The sequence below is a fragment of the Arvicola amphibius genome, chromosome 15 (genome assembly GCF_903992535.2).
Source record: "Arvicola amphibius chromosome 15, mArvAmp1.2, whole genome shotgun sequence".
NCBI lineage: Eukaryota > Metazoa > Chordata > Mammalia > Rodentia > Cricetidae > Arvicola > Arvicola amphibius.
In genome coordinates this window covers 25,322,252-25,340,865 of record NC_052061.1, presented here as the reverse complement: position 1 = coordinate 25,340,865, position 18,614 = coordinate 25,322,252, and the positions used below count along the sequence as shown (strand labels likewise).

Below are 18,614 nucleotides of genomic sequence, written 5' to 3'. Positions count from 1 at the left end.
AATACTTGTCTCTGAAGTTTCTGTTCGTTTACTCAGAGTTTCCATTTCCAGTCTTCCCTCAGATTGTGTTTTCCTCATTATCTCTATTTCATTTATCAGGTCTTGTACTGTTTCCCTTACCTGTTTGATTGCTTTTTCTTGTTTTTCTTGTTTTTCTTGGGTATCTTTGAGAGATTTATTTATTTTGTCTACCTTTTTATTTGTCATCTCCATTTCTCTATGGCAGTTTTTTACCTCCTGTTTAAGGTTCTCTATTATTTTCATAAAGTACTGTTTAAGATCGGTTTCCTCTATATCTTCTGGGGTAGAGTGTTCAATTCTTGTTGTTTCGGGATGTCTGGTTTGTGGTGATGTCATGTTGCCTTTCATGTTGTTGGAGGAGTTCTTGCATTGGAGCCTGCCCATCTCTTCCTTCAAATGGAGCCGGGAGGCGCTTGGTGTCCTAGACCAATCTTTGCTGTGACTGAATCTGGTTGGATCTCCCCAGTGCCAGAGGAGGACCTATTTCTTGCGGCACAGTCTGAAGAAGCCCGCACTCCCTTGGAGGAATCCTCAGACCTGCCTGGAGGCCAGAGTCTAACCCCTTTGGGTGGATGGCCTTAGTACAGGAGCAGGACACCTGAAAACACTAGGGAAGGCTTGGGAGAGGCAGGGACGTGAGAAACAAAGACAAGCCTGCAGAGGGAACTGGGGGAGGGGGTCTGTGCTCTCTTCCAGGGCAGGTTGCCCCAGGGTCTGCCAAAATTGTTTTTTTTAACCTCACCTTGGAAGCCAGCTCTGGTCTTCCTCATCTTAGCAGCAGTGGCACTGGTGAGGTTCTAGTCAGCAGGGAGGTGTCCACAGAAGAGGGCGCTAATAGGGACAAATGGAGGCCGTGGGGGATGTGACTTTCAGATGGTGGCGTCTATCTAATGCAGATCGTGTGTGGTGTTCATTAATGGGGCCAATTTGGGCTCCATGTGGGGCACAGGAAAATGGAAATCTCGGCCCCACACCTCACTCAGAAGTAAACCCCAGGTGTGCAAAATGCTTGTGTATGAAGCACAAAGAGCTCGATTCTTTACTATGTGAAGCCTAGCTCTGAATTCAAACTTCCAGCCATGACAGTGAACTCTTTTTGTCTCAGCACTGGGGATGCTGAGGCAGGACTTAAAGTTGGAGTCCAGCAAGATCCTTGCCCCAAAGCAAGAACCTGTTTCAGGTGAGGATACTGCTCACCTGTAGAGCGTGTGCCTACCTGTACAAAACCCTGGACTCAAACACCAGCACACCATTAGACAGTCAACCTAACTACCACACACCAAGCCCTGGGCTTAGCCTCTCGTACCACATAAAACCAGATATAGGTGTTGCAGAGATGGCTCAGTGATTAAGAGCACTTCCTGTTCTATCGTGAGGACCAGAGTTCAGATTCCAGCATCCATGCTGGGCAGCTCACAAACACCTGCAACTCTAGCTCCAGGAAAACCAATGCCCTCTTCTGGCTCCCAAAAGTTCTCATGTATACACACATAGCCACACAGAGACACATCCATGATGATGATGATGATGATGATAATTATAATTATAATAAATGCAGGCATGGTGGCACATGCCTATCACCCCAGCATTCTGGGTTTAGAGAGAAATGTTCAAGGTCATCCTTTGCTACATTCTAAGCTGGAGGTCAGCCTGGGCTATATGAGACCCTGTCTCAAAAATAATAGAAAGGTAAACAAAAAGAGAAATACAAATGAAAGCCACACTACAACAATGCTTTCTAGCTCATCAGCTTGGGAGATATGGGTAAGCTTTGCTGACCCAGAGCAGGAGAGCTGTGGACAGGCCTCCCGGGGAGCTCTTGTCCTGCTGGACACAGCACCAGCCTTGGTGTCCCTGATGCACCTTAACTTGGAGATCATACTTACAGAAATTTATCCCAAAGGCAGATTTGTGTTACAAAAGTCAAACACACAGGTCACTGTTGGGTCAGGATTGGGATTATAGGAAATGACGTGGCCACACCAAACTTGGGGCAAGTCAGTGGCCAGAACTGAGAAAGTCTATAGTTCACTGATAGCACACAGATGCCAAGGAGTGGTGTTAAGTGAAAAAGGCCAGGAGTGAGGCAGAGCAGGTGATTCAGCTTCTAGCATCCTCATGTCCCATGTCTGATGTGTGGGAACCATAGAGCTCAGAGCAGCCGGGATGAAGTGACCGGAAGTGCTCTAGATTGCAGGCTTTATTGAGTTTTAGACTATCTGCATATCCATGGCGAGGTTTCTTGGAGCCACTCAGGAGGCTGAGACAAGAGGATTGCCCATTTGGAAAACGTAGGGTACATAGTCAGACCCCCATCTCAAGAAATCAAAGCAAAACAAAGCAAATACTTCTTGGAGAGAGAAGCCAAAATTTCACTTATGCCTCCAATGTGCTGTCCACAGGGCCCAAGGGTGATCTTATACATGTTGTTAGTGTGTCTACTTTGTGACCCGGACTCGCTTCTCTGTGTGGCCTCCAATACTGCAGGCCACTGTGCCAGGCTTCTGCTAGTCTTTCACTTACAGGGCAGGCCCTGTTCTGTGCCCAGGCCCTAGCACCTGCCTGTGTCCAGCATCTATGTCCAGCAATGGACAAATTGGTCCAGTGGATGCTCCCATGGGGAACTGGTGCCTCTGATGACAGCAGAGATGTAGGGCCTTTGCTCCACTAGCCACGTGCGACTGCTTGCAGTGAGAGCTTTAGAGCTTTGTTCTTTTCTTTTCCCCCAGGTGGGTTTCTCTGTGTAGCTCTGGCTGTCCTGGAACTCACTCTGTACACCAGGCTGACCTTGAGCTCACAGTCTCCTGAGTGCTGAAATTAAAGGTGTTCACCACATGCTCAGTTTCTTTCCTTTCTTCCTTCTTTCTTTCCTTCCTTCCTTTTTTTTCTTTCTTCCTTCCTTACAGCAGAGAGTTTCCTCCCACTTAGAGAGGAACCTTTGAGAAAAGTAAGAGTTGTGGCCCCTGGTGCTGTGGGGAGCAGGGGGAGGAGAGGTGCCACATTGGCCCTGTCTTCCAAGTCACTGCTGACTTAAAGAGACTGGTGGGTGGCTGCTCTGTCCTTAGATTTTTGTGCTCTGTGCCTCCCCCATTGTACCCCAGCCTACCTCACCTCAAACAGATGCTGCCAACACCAGCCCCTCCCTGTGCCCCGACTCCTTGATTTCTCCAGAAAGGCCTAAAAGGAAGCAGGTCAGCTGTTGCCAGGAGCTGATGCTGGGTGTGTGTGGTTACATGGGGGGGCATCAAGAGAAGGTGAAACTGGACTGTGGGAAAGACTGCACACCCCAGAATGTACCCAACACCTTTGAACCTAATTGTTGAATGAATATGACATGTCAGGGCAAATGGGCCATAGCTCTGTGAAGCCACTTAAAAGTTGATGCATGATTAAAAAAAAAAACTCAGAGGCAGAAATTGGGGTGCAACTAAAAACTAAAAAAGCAAAGCAGCCAGCCACTGGCTCCTACCTTGACCTCAGTTTGAAAATGGCGATCCTGCCTCCAGGAATCTCAGAATGAGACTGTGTCTGAAGGCTGTCTCCTCCCGTCTTATAATCCTCTCTAGGGCTGGAATGAAGAGTGTGCACCACTACCTCCTGTTTCCTATGGCAAGGTAATGTGGCTATTGGGACTAAAGGTGTGTATCACTGCGGCCTAGTCTATGAGGCTGTTGTACTTTACTGATCCTCAGGCAAGCTTCATTTATTAAAATACAAATGAAATGCCACTACAAAAAGTGAACCCCAGAACATCCACAGAGGAGCAGCAGGCCCCACTACAGGCTCTGTTCCTACGGAGACCCCTCTCTGTACCTGTTCTATAGCTGAGGACACAAGTCCTGGAAACTGCAGCCCCTTCCATGGCAGAGAAGCTGTGTGCTGACCTCAGCCTGCCAGGGTTCCACCCATAGTCACACTGTGGAGGGCTGTGGTCAGGATGAGAGTGTGTGTGTATGCACTGTGTACTGTGCTGTGTAAGGAGTATCAGTATACACAATGTGGAGGGCTGTGATCAGGAGGGGTCTCTGTGTAAGTGTACACACTGTAGAGGGCTGTGGTCAGGAGGGGTCTCTGTGTGAGTGTACACACTGTGGAGGGCTGTGGTCAGGAGGGGTCTCTGTGTGAGTGTGCACACTGTGGAGGGCTGTGGTCAAGACGATTCTCTGTGTGAGTGTACAAACTGGAGGGCTGTGGTCAGGAGGGGTCTCTGTGTGAGTGTACACCTGTGGAGGCCCACCATCTTCCATCGAAGTGGAGCAAGCAGCTGGCTGAAACAGTGGCTCCAACACTGGCTGCCCTATGCTGCAGATTTTCTTTGCTGTGAGGAAAGCCCACCTTGGTGACCATACTCCGACCTTTGCATGAGCACTCGGTGGCTGCATCCGGGCATGGTGCACAGGCCCACAGCTTTAGACAGGAAGACCGTGTTTTAAAGTCTGGAAAGGCCATTTAGCAAGACTGTGTCTGAAAGATAAATTCAGACAAGCCACCACGTCCTGTGACTGGCACAGAGGGAGGGAGCAATGCTGTGAAGTGGGGGTGCCTGGGAACGCCCAGCCTCTGTTGGGGGCTGCTGGGTCTTTCAGCCTCTTCTTGTGGTCCATGGCAGGCAGGGTGCAGCAGACATTTCTTCTAATTCCTATGTGTGAGCACCACAAGTGGTTAGTTCCTGAGAAACCATGATCGTAATGTGTATGCCACTTGATCTGTGGCCCTGGCCCTGAAAGTGTCCCAAGCCTTGTGTCTAGGAGCACCACAGCAGTCTGCAGTACCCATTGGCAGAGTGGCTGTGCAGTTTCTGAAGGACAGAGCCAGCCTGAGTCCCCTTGGTTGTGACATGAGAATGGCTCCATCATTCCTGTGCATAGTGCCTGGCGTCAGCACAGCCCAAAGACCCCATACCTGTCAGGATAAACACCAAGAAGCACTAGCCTGTTCACAGGACCTGATGAGCCCTGGTCCAGTCTCTGAGGGCTGGCCTGAGAGTCAGATGCCTAAGCATATGGAGCTCCTCCCCAATGGGGACCTGTGTGGGGGCAGGGCCTGCAGGGACCCTGTCTGAGCACAGTCCCTCCTAGCAGCCTCCCTGGAGGAGGTGGGGTTGCCTTGACAACTGCAGCCCAGGGAGAGGAAGAAGAAGAAGAAGAAGAAGAAGAAGAAGAAGAAGAAGAAGAAGAAGAAGAAGAAGAAGAAGAAGAGGAGGAGGAGGAGGAGGAGGAGGAGGAGGAGGAGGAGGAGGAGGAGGAGGAGGAGGAGGAGGAGGAGGAAGAGGAAGAGGAGGAGGAGGAAGAGGAGGAGGAAGAGGAGGAGCCACATTTACAGTCTAGTGAAAGCTCAGGATGACACTCAGCTAGGGAGGCTGAGGCAGGAGAATTATGAATTCAAGCTCTGCCTGAGCTACAGAGTGACACCTGTCTTAAGAAAGGAAACAAACAAAGTAAAGCAAGCGAGGGGGGCAGGGTAGGGAGGCTAAGAGGACCATCAGACTTAGCTGGCCTCATGAGGGATGGAGTCTGCCCCAGTGTGGCCCTGCCTGCATCCTGTGTTTCTCTATGCCATTCACTGTCCTTGTCCCTCTGATGAGTGCTGATTTGTGGGGACAGTCCTTCAGAGAAGCCTGTTCAGGGTGGGTGAGGCTGCACACAGAGGGTCTATAGCTCAGCTCTGGGGTACTAAAGGCCTTGGGTTGTGGGAGGAGACCTGACAGGGGTTTTCATGAGAGGGGTAATAGGCTGAGCCAGTGGCAGACATGCACAGTGGGTGATGGAGTGGATTTCCAGGAAGGAAGAAGAGCCAGAGCCCCGACAGGTACAAACCTCCCTGAGATCCAGTGGAGTCTGGGGACCATATCTAGAGGGACCCCAGCATCTGTTGCCATTGCTGAGGATGACCCGAGGGCACATGAGTGCCTGAGTATGGTAGAGATTAGCGGTGCTGCTGGTGGGCAGTGGAGGGGTCGGGAGCATACACATGGCCGTACTGGCCTGTGGTACGAGCATACATAGTTGCCACCAAGGACCATTCTATGAGATCCCAGACAGGTGAAGGGACACAGGAGGGGAGCTGGGGTGCCTGTGACCCTTTGCCTTCCCTCTCCTGCCAGCCTAGACCAAGAGTAGATACAGAACAAGAGATAGAGTGAGACGCTGGCCATTGAAGATTCAGTTCCTATGATCTGAGGGAGGAGGTACTTCTTATAGAAAAACAGAAGTGCCAACACAAGGGGGAGAAAGAAGACTTTGGAACTTTCTCTAGAAGCTCACTCTGACTCCTGACCCTCAGGAGACCTAGCGTCCTGTCTCTTTGGTGCTCTCTCCACCATGCTTCTCTAACACTGGCCCTAGGCAGGCAGCAGGAACAAGAGGCCTTCTGTCTCAGAGCATGGCAGCGCTCCCCTATAAGACCAGTATAGCAGCACACCCCTGTAAGCCCAGCATTGCTTATTGCTTATACCCCTGTAAGCCCAGCAATGTGGTACACCCCCCCGGCAGTTACCTGGACCACAGGCAGGAGACCTGTGAGGAGAATGCCACCTTTATCTCAGGGACTGGGGACCACTGTGTCCAGTGTTGGGGAGGTGGTCTGGCCTGATCTAGTCCTAGAGTCAGATGCTGGAGGAAGGAGGAGCTGACGAGGAGCTGACGAGGAGCTCTCCATACTGCCTTAGAATTCCAGCCTCTGCTCATACAAGGACAGGGTGGCCCTGTGGGACTCAGCAGAGCATAGCAGAGCTGGAGGAGTAGATATAGGTCCTGGTCCTCCACCCACAGTGTCCTGTGTCCTCTTTGCCACAACAGGAATATTCCCATCCCTGAACCCTGGAGCAGGAGGGAACGGTTCATGTCGCATGGACTCCCTGGTGACCTGTCACCACTTCCACCCTGAGACAGGGATTGCCCAGCTTAGCTTTCCACAGTGTGGCATATTCATTGATAAAAATAACATATTGGGGCTGGACAGATGGCTCAGAAGTTAAGAGCCCTGACTGTTCTTCCAGAGGTCCTGAGTTCAATTCCCAGCAACCACATGGTAGCTCACAGCCATCTGTAATGAGATCTGGTGCCTCTTCTAGCCAGCAAGCAGACAGACAGACAAAACACTGTATACATAATAAATAAATAAATCTTTTTTTTTAAATGTAACATATTCTAGGACGTCTTGAGAATGTGTCCTGCCCCTTCCAGTGGACCTGAGTTCTATTCTCAGCACCCATGTCTAGCAGTTCACAGCCACAGGCAATTCCAGGGATCTGACACCCTGTTCTGTCCTCCAGAGGCCCTCTCCCACATGTGGCTTGTACTCACAGACACAGACACAAATATACACACATGTAAAAATACAATATTTTAAATAATGGGATGTAGTGGGATCTCGATGGTAAGAGCATTGGCTGCCCTATGCAGAGGAACCAGGTTCAGTTACAGCACCCACATGATTCACAGGTGCCTGCAACTCCAGCCCTAGAGAAACTGGTGCCCTCTTCTGGCCTCTGTTGGCACTTACATGCATACCACACACACACACACACACACACACACACACACACACAGTGCAGCCCAAGCACCCATATACATAAAGTAAAAAATAAAAAAGAAATATGCCAACCTGTCTCCAGGAGCTGCTGCAAGAAGGCTGGTTGGTTGGTGCCAGCGATGTTTGTTGAGTGACTTAATGAATGAACAGCATCCAAGGGTAGACACCTCGGATCACTGCACAGGGTCCCTTCTGAGCCGCCGCTCAATGCTCACCCTTTGCCTCTTTTCTCCCCCAGGACCTTCTACTCCTGGGCCAAGGCTGAGACAGCACTCACAGCCGCTCAAAAAGCCCAGGAGGAAGCACGGATTGCCAGGATCAGTGCCAAAGAGTTCCCACCTTCCTTCCAGCACAGGGAAAATGGTGAGTTCTGCCTGAGCCAGTGGCTCTAAGGGGCAGGGCCTGGGCAGCGGTTCCCAGTGCCACCTGGGGCTGATTACCAGTGACATCCCTTGCTGAAGCCGATTCAGCAACACATGGGTGTGTGTGGATGTCAGTGTCTTGATTCCAAGCCCCCAGCAGTGTGGACACTGCCTCTCCTCTTCTGGGTCCCCGGTGTTATAGTCTATAGCCATCTGCCATGGTGGCTTTGTGCCCACTGTAGCAAGGGTGGCTGGAGGGTGCTGAATCTAGTCTCATTCAGAAATTATTGTTGCTTGTTTCTAGTACAAGATTTTATTCTGTAACCCAGGATGGCCCATCGCAATCCTCCTGCCTCCTCCTCCTCTGTGCTGAGTTTTATTTAATCGTCATGTGAACTCGATGAAGTGCAGACATTCACCTAGGGCCAGTGGCTTCCAGGTTAGAGAATCTAATGAGTGAGAGCTTGCGGTGCATCCTTTGGAAGTCACTGCCCTTCTGGTCGGGGAGCTGTGTGAACGCTACCTGGAAGCACAGAGCCTGCTCCAGGGTGGGACAGTCAACTGCCGCGGGGTTGTGTTGTGCACACCTCAGAACAGCCAGCTCTGCCTTACGTCTCTCCACTTTACTGGGAAGCATCCTCATCCCAACGAGCCTGAAGCAGGGTTGAGGTCACTTTTCCCTCTTGTCTGCTCCCAGCTACTGGATACTAATGGTCAGAATAGAAAGATGAGGGAGGCTATGGACTCGGGTGTGCCATGCCCATCTGTGTTCTCACACAGTGATGAAGAGGCCTTTGGGTCCAGGCTGAGGATCAAAGCTCACATAGAGGTACTAGACCTAGCTAGATCAAATGAGTCTTGCTGTCTGCTCCGCCTGCGGCTCTACCCAGGACCCACTGTGGTACCCAGCTGTGACCACCACCTCCTCTTTCAGGAGTTTCTGATGTAGAGGGGGAGGTGGCCATCAACCCTCTGCATCGTCTTCTCACCCAGCTGCTCCCAGCTTAAAGAGAAAGTCAGAAAAAGCCACAGTCTCCAGTGGAGGACCTGCCTCTCTGAGACTGACGTGGCTCTTGTCTAAATCGGTGGGCCACAAGCCCACATTCAGACTGCTAGGCACCTGACTGACTCCCCAAGCCAGGTAGTCCACGTGTAGAATATGTAGATAGACAAGCGTGCTAATAATTCCCATGGGTCCTCAGGTCCCAGCCCTGAATGCTGCTGATTCCTTCCTGGGGTCCTTCTATACTGCTCAAGGAGCTTTGGTTGGAGGGAGGGCAATACTGTCTGGGGTGCTTGGATGCTCTGAGAAGCCTGAGCAAAGCCCACAGAAGCCAGCCCTGGCCCCGCTGGACTTTGGATTCCTGATTACCAGATGTCACGAAGCCAGACATGTCTCTTTACGCTTGTGTATGGGGGCCTCGGAGCACTCAGCTGGTGGGTCCAGAGTGCTGCTTCTGTAGGGAGGCCTCAGCTGAGATTGATTCTCTGTTCAGACTCGCCTCCTTGAGAAACATCTATGAGGGAGGCCTCAACACACAGTACCTCAGCTGCCCTTTACTGGGATGGTGTAGTAGGAGGAGCTGCAGGCTGCTTTCCCACCTGGCTCCCAGCCACCTGGCTAGCTTATGCCCTGAAATAATTACACAGAAACTGTATTCATTTAAACACTGCCTGGCCCATTCTCTCTAGCCTCTTACTGGCTAACTCTCACATCTTGCTTAACCCATTTCTAATAATCGGTGTAGCACCACAAGGTGGTGGCTTACCAGGAAAGATTCAGCATGTCTGACCTGGTGGCTAGCTTCATGGTGACTTTCTCACTGCCTTCTTCCTCCCAGCATTCTGTTCTGTCTTCCCCGCCTACCTATGTTCTGACCTATCAGGCCAAGCAGTTTTCTTTATTAATTAACCAATGAAAGCAACAGATAGAAGACCCACCTACATCATTTCCCCTTTTTCTGTTTAAACAAAAAAGAAAGGTTTTAACTTTAACATAGTAAAATTACATATAACAAAACAGTTATCAAGCAAGAATTACAGTTACAATATTTATATCTACTTTATCCTTTATCATAACTAAGGAAAACTATAACTATCTATTTATTCTTCAACTCCATCAAAGACTCCAGAAGGACACAATATTACCTAGGTGATCAAGAAGTAAGCAACTTCCAAAACTCTAGAAATGACAGAGACAACTCGCTACCTGGACAGTCACCCAAAATTCCTCTGTACCGTTGGGGCATCCATCTTCAGCCTACAGGCCCATAGTATCCAGCGGACATTTCCATGAAGCAGGAAATTTCAAAGGCAGTTCAGTCACTATCTGCTGTGTCCTGCAGAATGTCTCACAGACTCTTTCATGAATCAGGAACCCCGAAAGACCATCTCACATTCAGGCAAGTTCCGCAGTCCTCTCTCTGTGGGTTCTTTGTTTCCAGTTTATGCAACAGTCCAGGCAAGAGCAGTTTCTTGCCCAAATGGCTATCAAACTCCATAAGGAGCCTCTTCGATGCCCATCTTCCTCTTGAAGTAGATTGGTGCTGCCAGGAGCAGACGTGTCTCATTGTCATGAAAAGCCCTAAGTTATTAAAACATTTAAAATACTATATTCTGTAGTCTTTGAGAGATATGAAGAATACCTATCTGAAATATATCTATGTACATTTAGAAAATCTAACATGACTACAAACTTGACTATTATAGATGATTATCTATTAACCTATATTTCCCAATTATAATTACATTCTTGAATGAACTACACAATCACAATACCTTAATCAAGAGCAGAAATACATACACATATAACAAAATTGACCTTAAATCTCTATCAATAAAGCAAAATCTATACCAATGCAAATTATTCATATCTATATCAGGGTGGGACCGGACCATGGGACTTGACTGATGTAGGACCCCTTCCTGGCTGTTGTTCTCTGTGGTCTCTGGCCAGGCCTGCTGCCTGGGAGGCTGCCATGGCCTTACCTCTCCAGCCTTGTGTGACTGCCAGGCACCCTTAAATCCCTTATGAGAGCCACTTGCCCACATCAGGGCATTTCCTAGAATATATTATTGGCTATTGCGGTCCATGCTAGAAGGGGACTGGGTGCTGAGTCCCCCTCCCTGGTCCTCAAGGCTGGCAGCTGTTGTCTTCTCTTATAAAGATAAAGCTTCTGACTGCCTGAGGTCTTGTGAAGACATGGCATAACTGACATTTTCAAGGGGTCTTGTTGCACAAGCTCTGGCTATCTCTGGTTCTAAAAACATTACCAAAGTGCTTCGGGGCAGAAGGCTACCCTCCTATGGGCTGGCTGTTTGGGGAAGACCCTGCTGACCAGTCCTTCTGAGACTGCCTGAGGCCATTGAGATGGAAGGGGGGTACAGGATGAATCAGAGCAGAGCCCATGAGACTCACATGAATACCCATCCCTAAAGCCTGTGTGAGTATCCATGTACCTAGGATACAAGCTGAAGAGAAGTACCGGGATTGTGTTGTGGCTGCTGCAGGTTTCTTCTTGTTTTTCATAATGGTCTTCCAGGGACAGCACATGCTTTGCAGCTAATTTTACCTGAAAATGGCCTCTGTGGTGCTGGCAGCCAGGCACGAGCTTCCCTCTGAAGTGCTGCTCTAATGGGCATGCAGCCTCACCCCTTGTGAGGAAGGCCACCGGGCCACCCCACCTGCAGGCTCATGCCCTGACTTTCCAGGTCCCTGATGTCCAGCCTCGGGACTCTGATGACAAGAAGTGCCCAGGCTCTAAGGTCCTGCCAGTCGTCCTTGCTGGGTGACCCAATCCACACTGGCACAAGGCCTCTCTGCAATGGGTTCCGTGTAACACATGTACTTTTGTCTCCCACCCAAGGGCTTGAGTACCAAAGGCCAAGGCACCAGATGTCCTGCGATGACATCGAGGTGCTCTCCACCGGGACACCCCTGCAGCAGGAGAGCCCTGAGCTGTACCACAAGAGCACTACCCCTTCTGACCTGACCCTCGACAACAGCCCCTTGTAGAGCTTTCCCATCAGCCCCATGGCCACCCCTCCGCTACCTCCTGCCTCCAGGAACAAGATGGCCCACTTCTCCAGGCAGGTCTCCGTAGATGAGCGAAGCGGGGACATCCAGATGCTCCTTGAGGGCCGCGGAGGGGACTATGCAACAGCTGGGGTGAGGAGAAGGCTGGGGCCTCAAGGGGTGTCCACAGTGGTGCCCTGCGCAGCGGCCAGCCCACTGAGGACTTCCACACCCAGGGCTCGGGCCACAAGCAGCCTGAAAAACCCAAGCCCCGGGAGCGGCGGACGGAGTCCCCCACCACTTTGTCGTGGACTTCTCACCACTGGGCAGGCAATCCCTGTTCTGAGGTCCCCAAACTGTCAGAGCCAGATGAGGAGCCGCTGTGCAACTACAAGCTGAAGATGAAGCCCTTGCTAAGGATGGGCGCCTGTCCACAGGACACGCACTCCCAGAGATGGCGTCATGGTGGGGGTGCTGGGGGCGACCGGCGCTCCGAGGACCAGGGCTTTGGGCTGCAGAAACTGAGGTCTAAGTCTCAAAATAGGGAGAACCTCACGGCCTAGTGGGCAGAACCCACAGTGCAGAAACTAGAGAGTCTGCGGCTGGGGGACCAGCCCAAGTCCTGTCTGCTGCGTTGGGACTTGACCTTCTCCCCACCCCTGAAGTCCCTGCCTGTTACACTCGAGTCTGATGAGGAGACAGGGGACGAGCTCAAGTCCAGTACTGTAAGTGCTGCCTGCCTTCGCAGGACAGAGGCAGTGGGACCCAGGGCCACCTCCTGGTCACTCTGCTTTGTGTGCATGTCCTCTCCAGGATTGGGGTGCAGCTAGTGTGAGCATCTACAAGTAGCAGAGATATGATGTCATAGGGGTCACACTTGCTTTAGTCTGATCTTTGAGAAGGCTCCCCCTGGGATCGACCCTTTAAGAGCAGCGTGGGCGCTCTCGAAAGCTCCTGAAGGGGAACTAACTGGTATGCCTGGGAGGGCATCTTGCCCCTGACTTGTTCAGACTTGCCTGTTGTCGGTGGCTTGTGCTCTGGACCTGGGCTAGAATAGGGCTGAGGCCCCTCTGTCCAGACATCTTTTGTCTCCCGAGCATCTTGCAGGTCAGGGTCCAGCTCCCAAGAAGATGATTTACACGTGGGACAATAGGATGGAACCCTGCAAGCCTGCCCTGCAGCCAGGCCCTAAGGTCTCCCCTTCTATAGGTCTGTATTTATTCCAAGCAGTTGGAGGTTGTTAGGAAGCCATAGCATTGAGGTTCCTGGGCCCCATGACCTTTGGAGGTTTATCATGTCCCATGAGGTATAGGTCAGACTCCCAAACAAGATCCCCAAGAACAACTCTTTGCCTGGCCAGACACCCCCTCATCTTCTTTCCCTGCCCTAGGATGGGCCTTTTGAAGGAAAACAGCAGCCTCCCCTGGGCCAGAGAAGATGGGGCATTTATAGGGCCTTCTGGGATCGCTAAGCCTATAGTTGGCTCCATGACAGAAGGCATAGGAGGGATGATGGCAACACAGAAGCCTGGTGCCCTGTGTACCAGCGGCCTCGACAGACAGGGCCCCATTTACCTGCTATGGCACAGATGACCACCCTCCGGTGCCTTGGCTTTATGTGACGAACTGGGTTTCTGAGTATCTGGTTGTGTGTGCAGAGGTTGGAAAGAAGATCCCCACAGGAGTGCTCTGTGGGATGTTATTTGTATGGGTCCCACACGGAGACCCATAGGGACCCTCTGCAGGGTTCTTGTTGTTGCAGGGGCTGGTGTCCATCTCAAGGGACCTGGGGGGGGTGCTGTGATTTCATTTGACAGCCCCAGAAGTCACTTGCCCCAAGTGAGGCATTTTCTGTGGTCCTCAATTCTCCTTGAAGTCACCAGTTATCTGTCTTTCTCATCGCTGTGATCCTAAGATGTCTCCTCTGCTCTGGTTGCTGCTGGGACCACAGCACTAGTTTGGGCCTCACCCTGCCGGCACACAACCTGCTGTGTAGTTGTGTGCACATGCGGAGTGTGTGGCTATTTCAGGAGCAGCGCAGCAGTGGGCAGGGGGTGGGAGGTTCAGGAGTAGTTCTATATTTAGCCCACATCACCGTGTAGGCTTTTTGGTGTGCTTTAAGACGGAGCCTCTGGCTGGGAATGTATCTCAATGGTAGAGTGCACTTGCCCAGTATACATACGGCCTAAGTTCAGGCCCCAGCACCACTGAACAGGAAAAGCAAAGTTTTAGCCATGCCCATACCCACAGCACTCCGAAGTTTGCTACAGGAGGAGCACCAAGAGGTCATCCCAGCCTGGGCTACATAATATGGCTGTCTTTAGAGAGAGCACAGCATGGGAAATGCTGCATGAGCCTCAGTGCATGAGTTTGATCCCTGGATCCATGTTTTTTGGTTTTATTTTTTAAAACATCAACCACCATGGCTCATGCTTTATAACCCCAGCACTGGGGACAATAGAGACAGGCAGGTCCTCTGAGGCTAGTAGGACTAGCCCACTTGGTGAGCTCCAGGCCAAGACACAGGAGCTACTATGTCCAAGTATAATGAGGTGGGAGGCTCCTGAAGAAACCTCGGATTGTCCTCTGACTTCCATATGCACATGCATACATGTTCACCCATGCCTACACACATGTATACGTGTTCAAGCATACAATACGTGCATGAACATCCACAGAATGCACATCCACATGCACAACCAAAATCAATACGCAGAGTTCCCTAGATATGCAAAACATAGGGACTCGCCACAGGCTGGCCTTAAGTGTGGAGTGGGACAACCAGAGGCTTACAAGTGCAGGGTCCCTTTACCCCAGGGCTTCCAGCTGGGGTGAGTGATCTGGGACATTCTTTCACTGCCCAAGGCCACCCGCACTCTGAGGATAGAAATTGAAGAAAGAACTCCAGCCCCACTCTATGGTCCCAACTTCCTGAGAAAGTAGGCAGGGTCTCTGTAGGTGCCACGCTGTCCTATGGGTCTGAAGGGAGGTTAGGCAAGGCAGTAGGAAGGTGAACGTGTCAGTGATGACCATGAGTGGCCTCTGGGAGGTTGGCTGTCAGGCATCTCAAGACCTAGATGTCCCCTCCCAGTGCAGGGCTCTATGCAGTATGGCCCATCCTGTGTTCTGGTCTGGGAAGGTGGCTTCTGACTAGTAGCATCACTACCTCCTTCAAGTTGTCTGGCAGTGGTGAATGGGTAGGAGAGACCCAGGGCTCTGGCTCATAAAGTTCCTGGCCCTGGTGAACTCTGTGGTCCTCTCTACACCTTCCAAGACCTTAGAAGCCTCACACTCCTCTGAAGTGATGGGCGGAATATGAGTCTCCTGACCTAGACGTACCACTCCTGGGAGCAACTACAGACAACTCCTGGTGTCAAGTCATTCTGCTGATGAGTATGGCCTGGCCCCAAAGCATCCTTCACCTCTGCCCTGTGACACACCTATGGGCCTGGGTCTCGACTAAACATCCCAGAAACATGTGGAGCAGTGGGCTGGCATCAGGGCAGGACCTACCCTTGGCCAACTCTAATGTTAAGGCCTTTTCCACTTCCTTGCAAGGCTGGCTCAGCCAAGATGTCATATAAGTCCTTGTGATAAAAACATTAGAGTTCAAAGGTAATTACCCTAGTAAAAACAAGGCCCTGGAGGTAAGCCTTCTTGTCCCCTCCTGCCATGCAGAGTCTGGGTCTCCATCCAGTCTTCAGCAATGTGGTAACAGGACAATGGGCTGGGTTGCTGGGTGCTGAACCCAGGCAGGACTGACTATTGTTACATGATTAATAAAAACCCAGAGACAGAAATTGGGGTTCAACCTGAAAGCCAAAAAAGTAAAACAGCCAGTCACTGGCTCTTACCTTGACCTCAGTCCGAAATGGCAATCCTGCCTCCAAGAATCTCAGAGTGAGATTGTGTGTGAGAGCTGTCTCCTCCCGTTTTATAATCCTCTCTAGTTCTAGGATTAAGGACGTGCCCCACTACCACCTGGTTTTTATGGAAAGCTAGTGTGGCTACAGGGATTAAAGGTGTGTGTCACTCTGGCCTGGTCTGTAAGCCTGGCCAGTATGGCTGCTTTACTCCCTGATCCTCAGGCAAGCTTTATTTATTAAAATACAAATTAAATGCCACTACCAAATACTTGGATTTTTTTTTTTTTGAGACAGTTTCTCTGTGCAGTTTTGGAGCCTGTCCTGGAATTCACACCGTGGACCATGCTGGCCTAGAACTCAGAGATCCACCTGCCTCTGCCTCTGCCTCTGCCTCTGCCTCGGCCTCTGCCTCTGCCTCTGCCTCTGCCTCTGCCTCTGCCTCTGCCTCTGCCTCTGCCTCTGCACTGGGGTTAAAGGCATGTACCACCCCTGCCTGGCTCCCCAGGGAAATTTTTAAAAGCCCTTGCTTTTTTTTTTTTTTTTTTTTGGACATAGTTCAGTAGTGTAAAGCACTTGTCTAATGTAATCATTAGCATCACAAAGTCAAACATATGTATTTAAGAAACCTTCTACTTAGCCAACCATGTGGCATACACCTATAACCCCAGCATTCAAAAGGCTGAGCCAGGAGACTCAAGACTGAGTTCACTCTAGGCTGTCCAGCAAGAAATAAGGGGGAAAGCGCCCTGAAGCCTACAGTCTGAGCAAACTCCTTGGTCTATTATAAGCCAATGTCTCTGGCAGGCAAGGAGCACACCCCCGTCGTGTGGAGTCTCGTGGGTCTGGGATGTGAGCTAGAAGGTGCATGTGTGGTCCGCAGGCCGGGTACCGGTCTACTCAGAGGATGAACTGCAGAGCTGGAGGGTGGGGCCAGATGTGCCGGCCACGCACAAGTAGGCCTGGCTGAGACTTCTGCAGTGCTGGCTAATGCGCTTCTCTCTCAACTGCTGGCCGTCCAGGGCGGAGGCAAAGCCTCCTCTAGGATGGGCCTGTGGAGGCGAGGTGCAGGAGCAGGCAGCTGGCCAGGAAATGGCTGTGATGGGGGTGACAGTGAGCCACACTGAGAAGGGCGGAGCTGAGGGCTTCAGGAAGTACTGGGGGAAACCAGGTACTGTAGGCAGCAAGTAGGCCTACAAATAGGTGAAGATTCCAGGTGACCCCCTGGAGAGCTTCCCGCCAGGTTCACGAGAAAGATTAGTGCAAGGGTACCAGTGAGCAGCCCTGCAGGAGGGTAAGCCTTCTCTCCCTCGACTGTGGGCTACTCCCATGTAGGCAACAGTGTGGAAGGAGACCCCACATTGGTATCACTCTCACCCGTCTTCTCTGTTCCAGGGCTCAGCTCCCATCTTGGTCATCATGGTAATCCTGCTCAACATTGGAGTCGCCATTTTGTTTATCAATTTTTTCATCTGATGAGATTGTTGTGACCACGGAAGCAATGATGTACAAAAGGGACGTTAAAAGCAAAACAAAAAGGGGAATCTTGACTCAGACAGCCCCATGACTCCTGTCTTTCCATGGAAGAACAACATGACTGGGTATCACTCACAGTATGCCTTTTTTTCTGGGTAATGTTTTTGGATTTTAGCCAAAATTCTTTGCTTGTATAACACGATGCTGTGTGGCATGGCAGGAGGAGGCCGGTATGCCATCCCTCCAGTGTCGTGTGAAAGGGTCCTGGGGATCTTCTTCGTGTTTCCTGCTGGGTGTGGAAGGTGTGAGAGGGGGCACCTTCACCAGGGTGCCCGTCTAGCTGGGGTAGGGGGAGGGCAGCAAGGTAGCACAGCTGTGGAAAGCCAGTGGCTCTGCCCTCCTCTCTGGAGTAGCTGCTGGGAGTGTGGGCCTGGGCCCAGGGACAGGAACAGGGTATCCTGGCCTCTGTCTCCATGGAGTCTGTGCTGCATACCTGTGGAGGGAGAGGGAAGCCCCTGCTCTTCTTCCCATAACAGACCATGATCCCTCTTCTCGGCACTGCCCCATGGCCCTCCTAAGGAGGCTGCCTCCCCACACTGAGTCACTGAGTCTTAAGGCAAAGTCTGTTCCCCTGCTGTCCTCTGCTCACTCATTGTTGGCCTTGTCCAGCCATCCTCCCTCCAGACCCAGGGAGGCCATGCTGCAGACATCCAGGGCTAACCCTGACCCAGCCAGGCACATCTAAGCCCTGATGCCAAGGGGCTATGGCCCACATGCCCCAGACAGCCTGACAGCACGCCTGGGCTGAGCAGGTGGCGTTTTGCACCTAGTATGCAGGATGTATATTTAGGCTTCCGTGTCCCTGGCAGTGACGCCCCATGGAGGACGTCACCTCTCACTGACCTCCATGAGGTCTCACATCTTTGTGCTGTGCCTGCCTCGACTACCCCGACAGATATGCATATTCCCTCCAGATGCCTCAGTGCTACTCCAGAGCGAGTCTGGTCCTGGGACAGGAATGCAGTTGAAGCCAGTGGCTTGAATGTCCTGGAGACTGTTGCATACCCAGCACTCCCGGATGTACAATGTAACTTGTTTCAGTCAAACAACAGGTTCCTCATGTCTCTGCCTTCTCTACTATGTTGTTCCCTCATCAAAACAAACAAGGGATGCCCGCTCGACTGGTATCCGTCAGTCTTCTTGGGTGCAGCCCATCAGTCTTATGGACTCTGCCTTGCTTTGCTCGTGTTCAGCTGTTCTCTGCTACCTTTCGAGCAGATTTCTTTACTACAGTGCACTGGATTGCTATATTTTTAACCAGAAATAGACTACAGATTAGAGCATG

At 51.3% G+C, this 18,614-nt stretch overlaps 1 protein-coding gene across 1 annotated transcript; it reads left to right on the top strand.

The window, feature by feature from the left end:
* Positions 1–1,752: 1,752 nt before the first annotated feature.
* LOC119801714 (junctophilin-3-like) lies at positions 1,753–17,269 on the top strand. Its single transcript, XM_042054199.1, is given in 9 exon segments — positions 1,753–1,967; positions 2,509–2,671; positions 3,087–3,314; positions 5,802–5,939; positions 6,713–6,936; positions 7,793–7,917; positions 11,783–12,070; positions 12,073–12,656; positions 17,189–17,269. Coding segments are annotated over 9 exon segments (2,046 nt in total).
* The last annotated feature ends 1,345 nt before the right edge of the window (positions 17,270–18,614 follow it).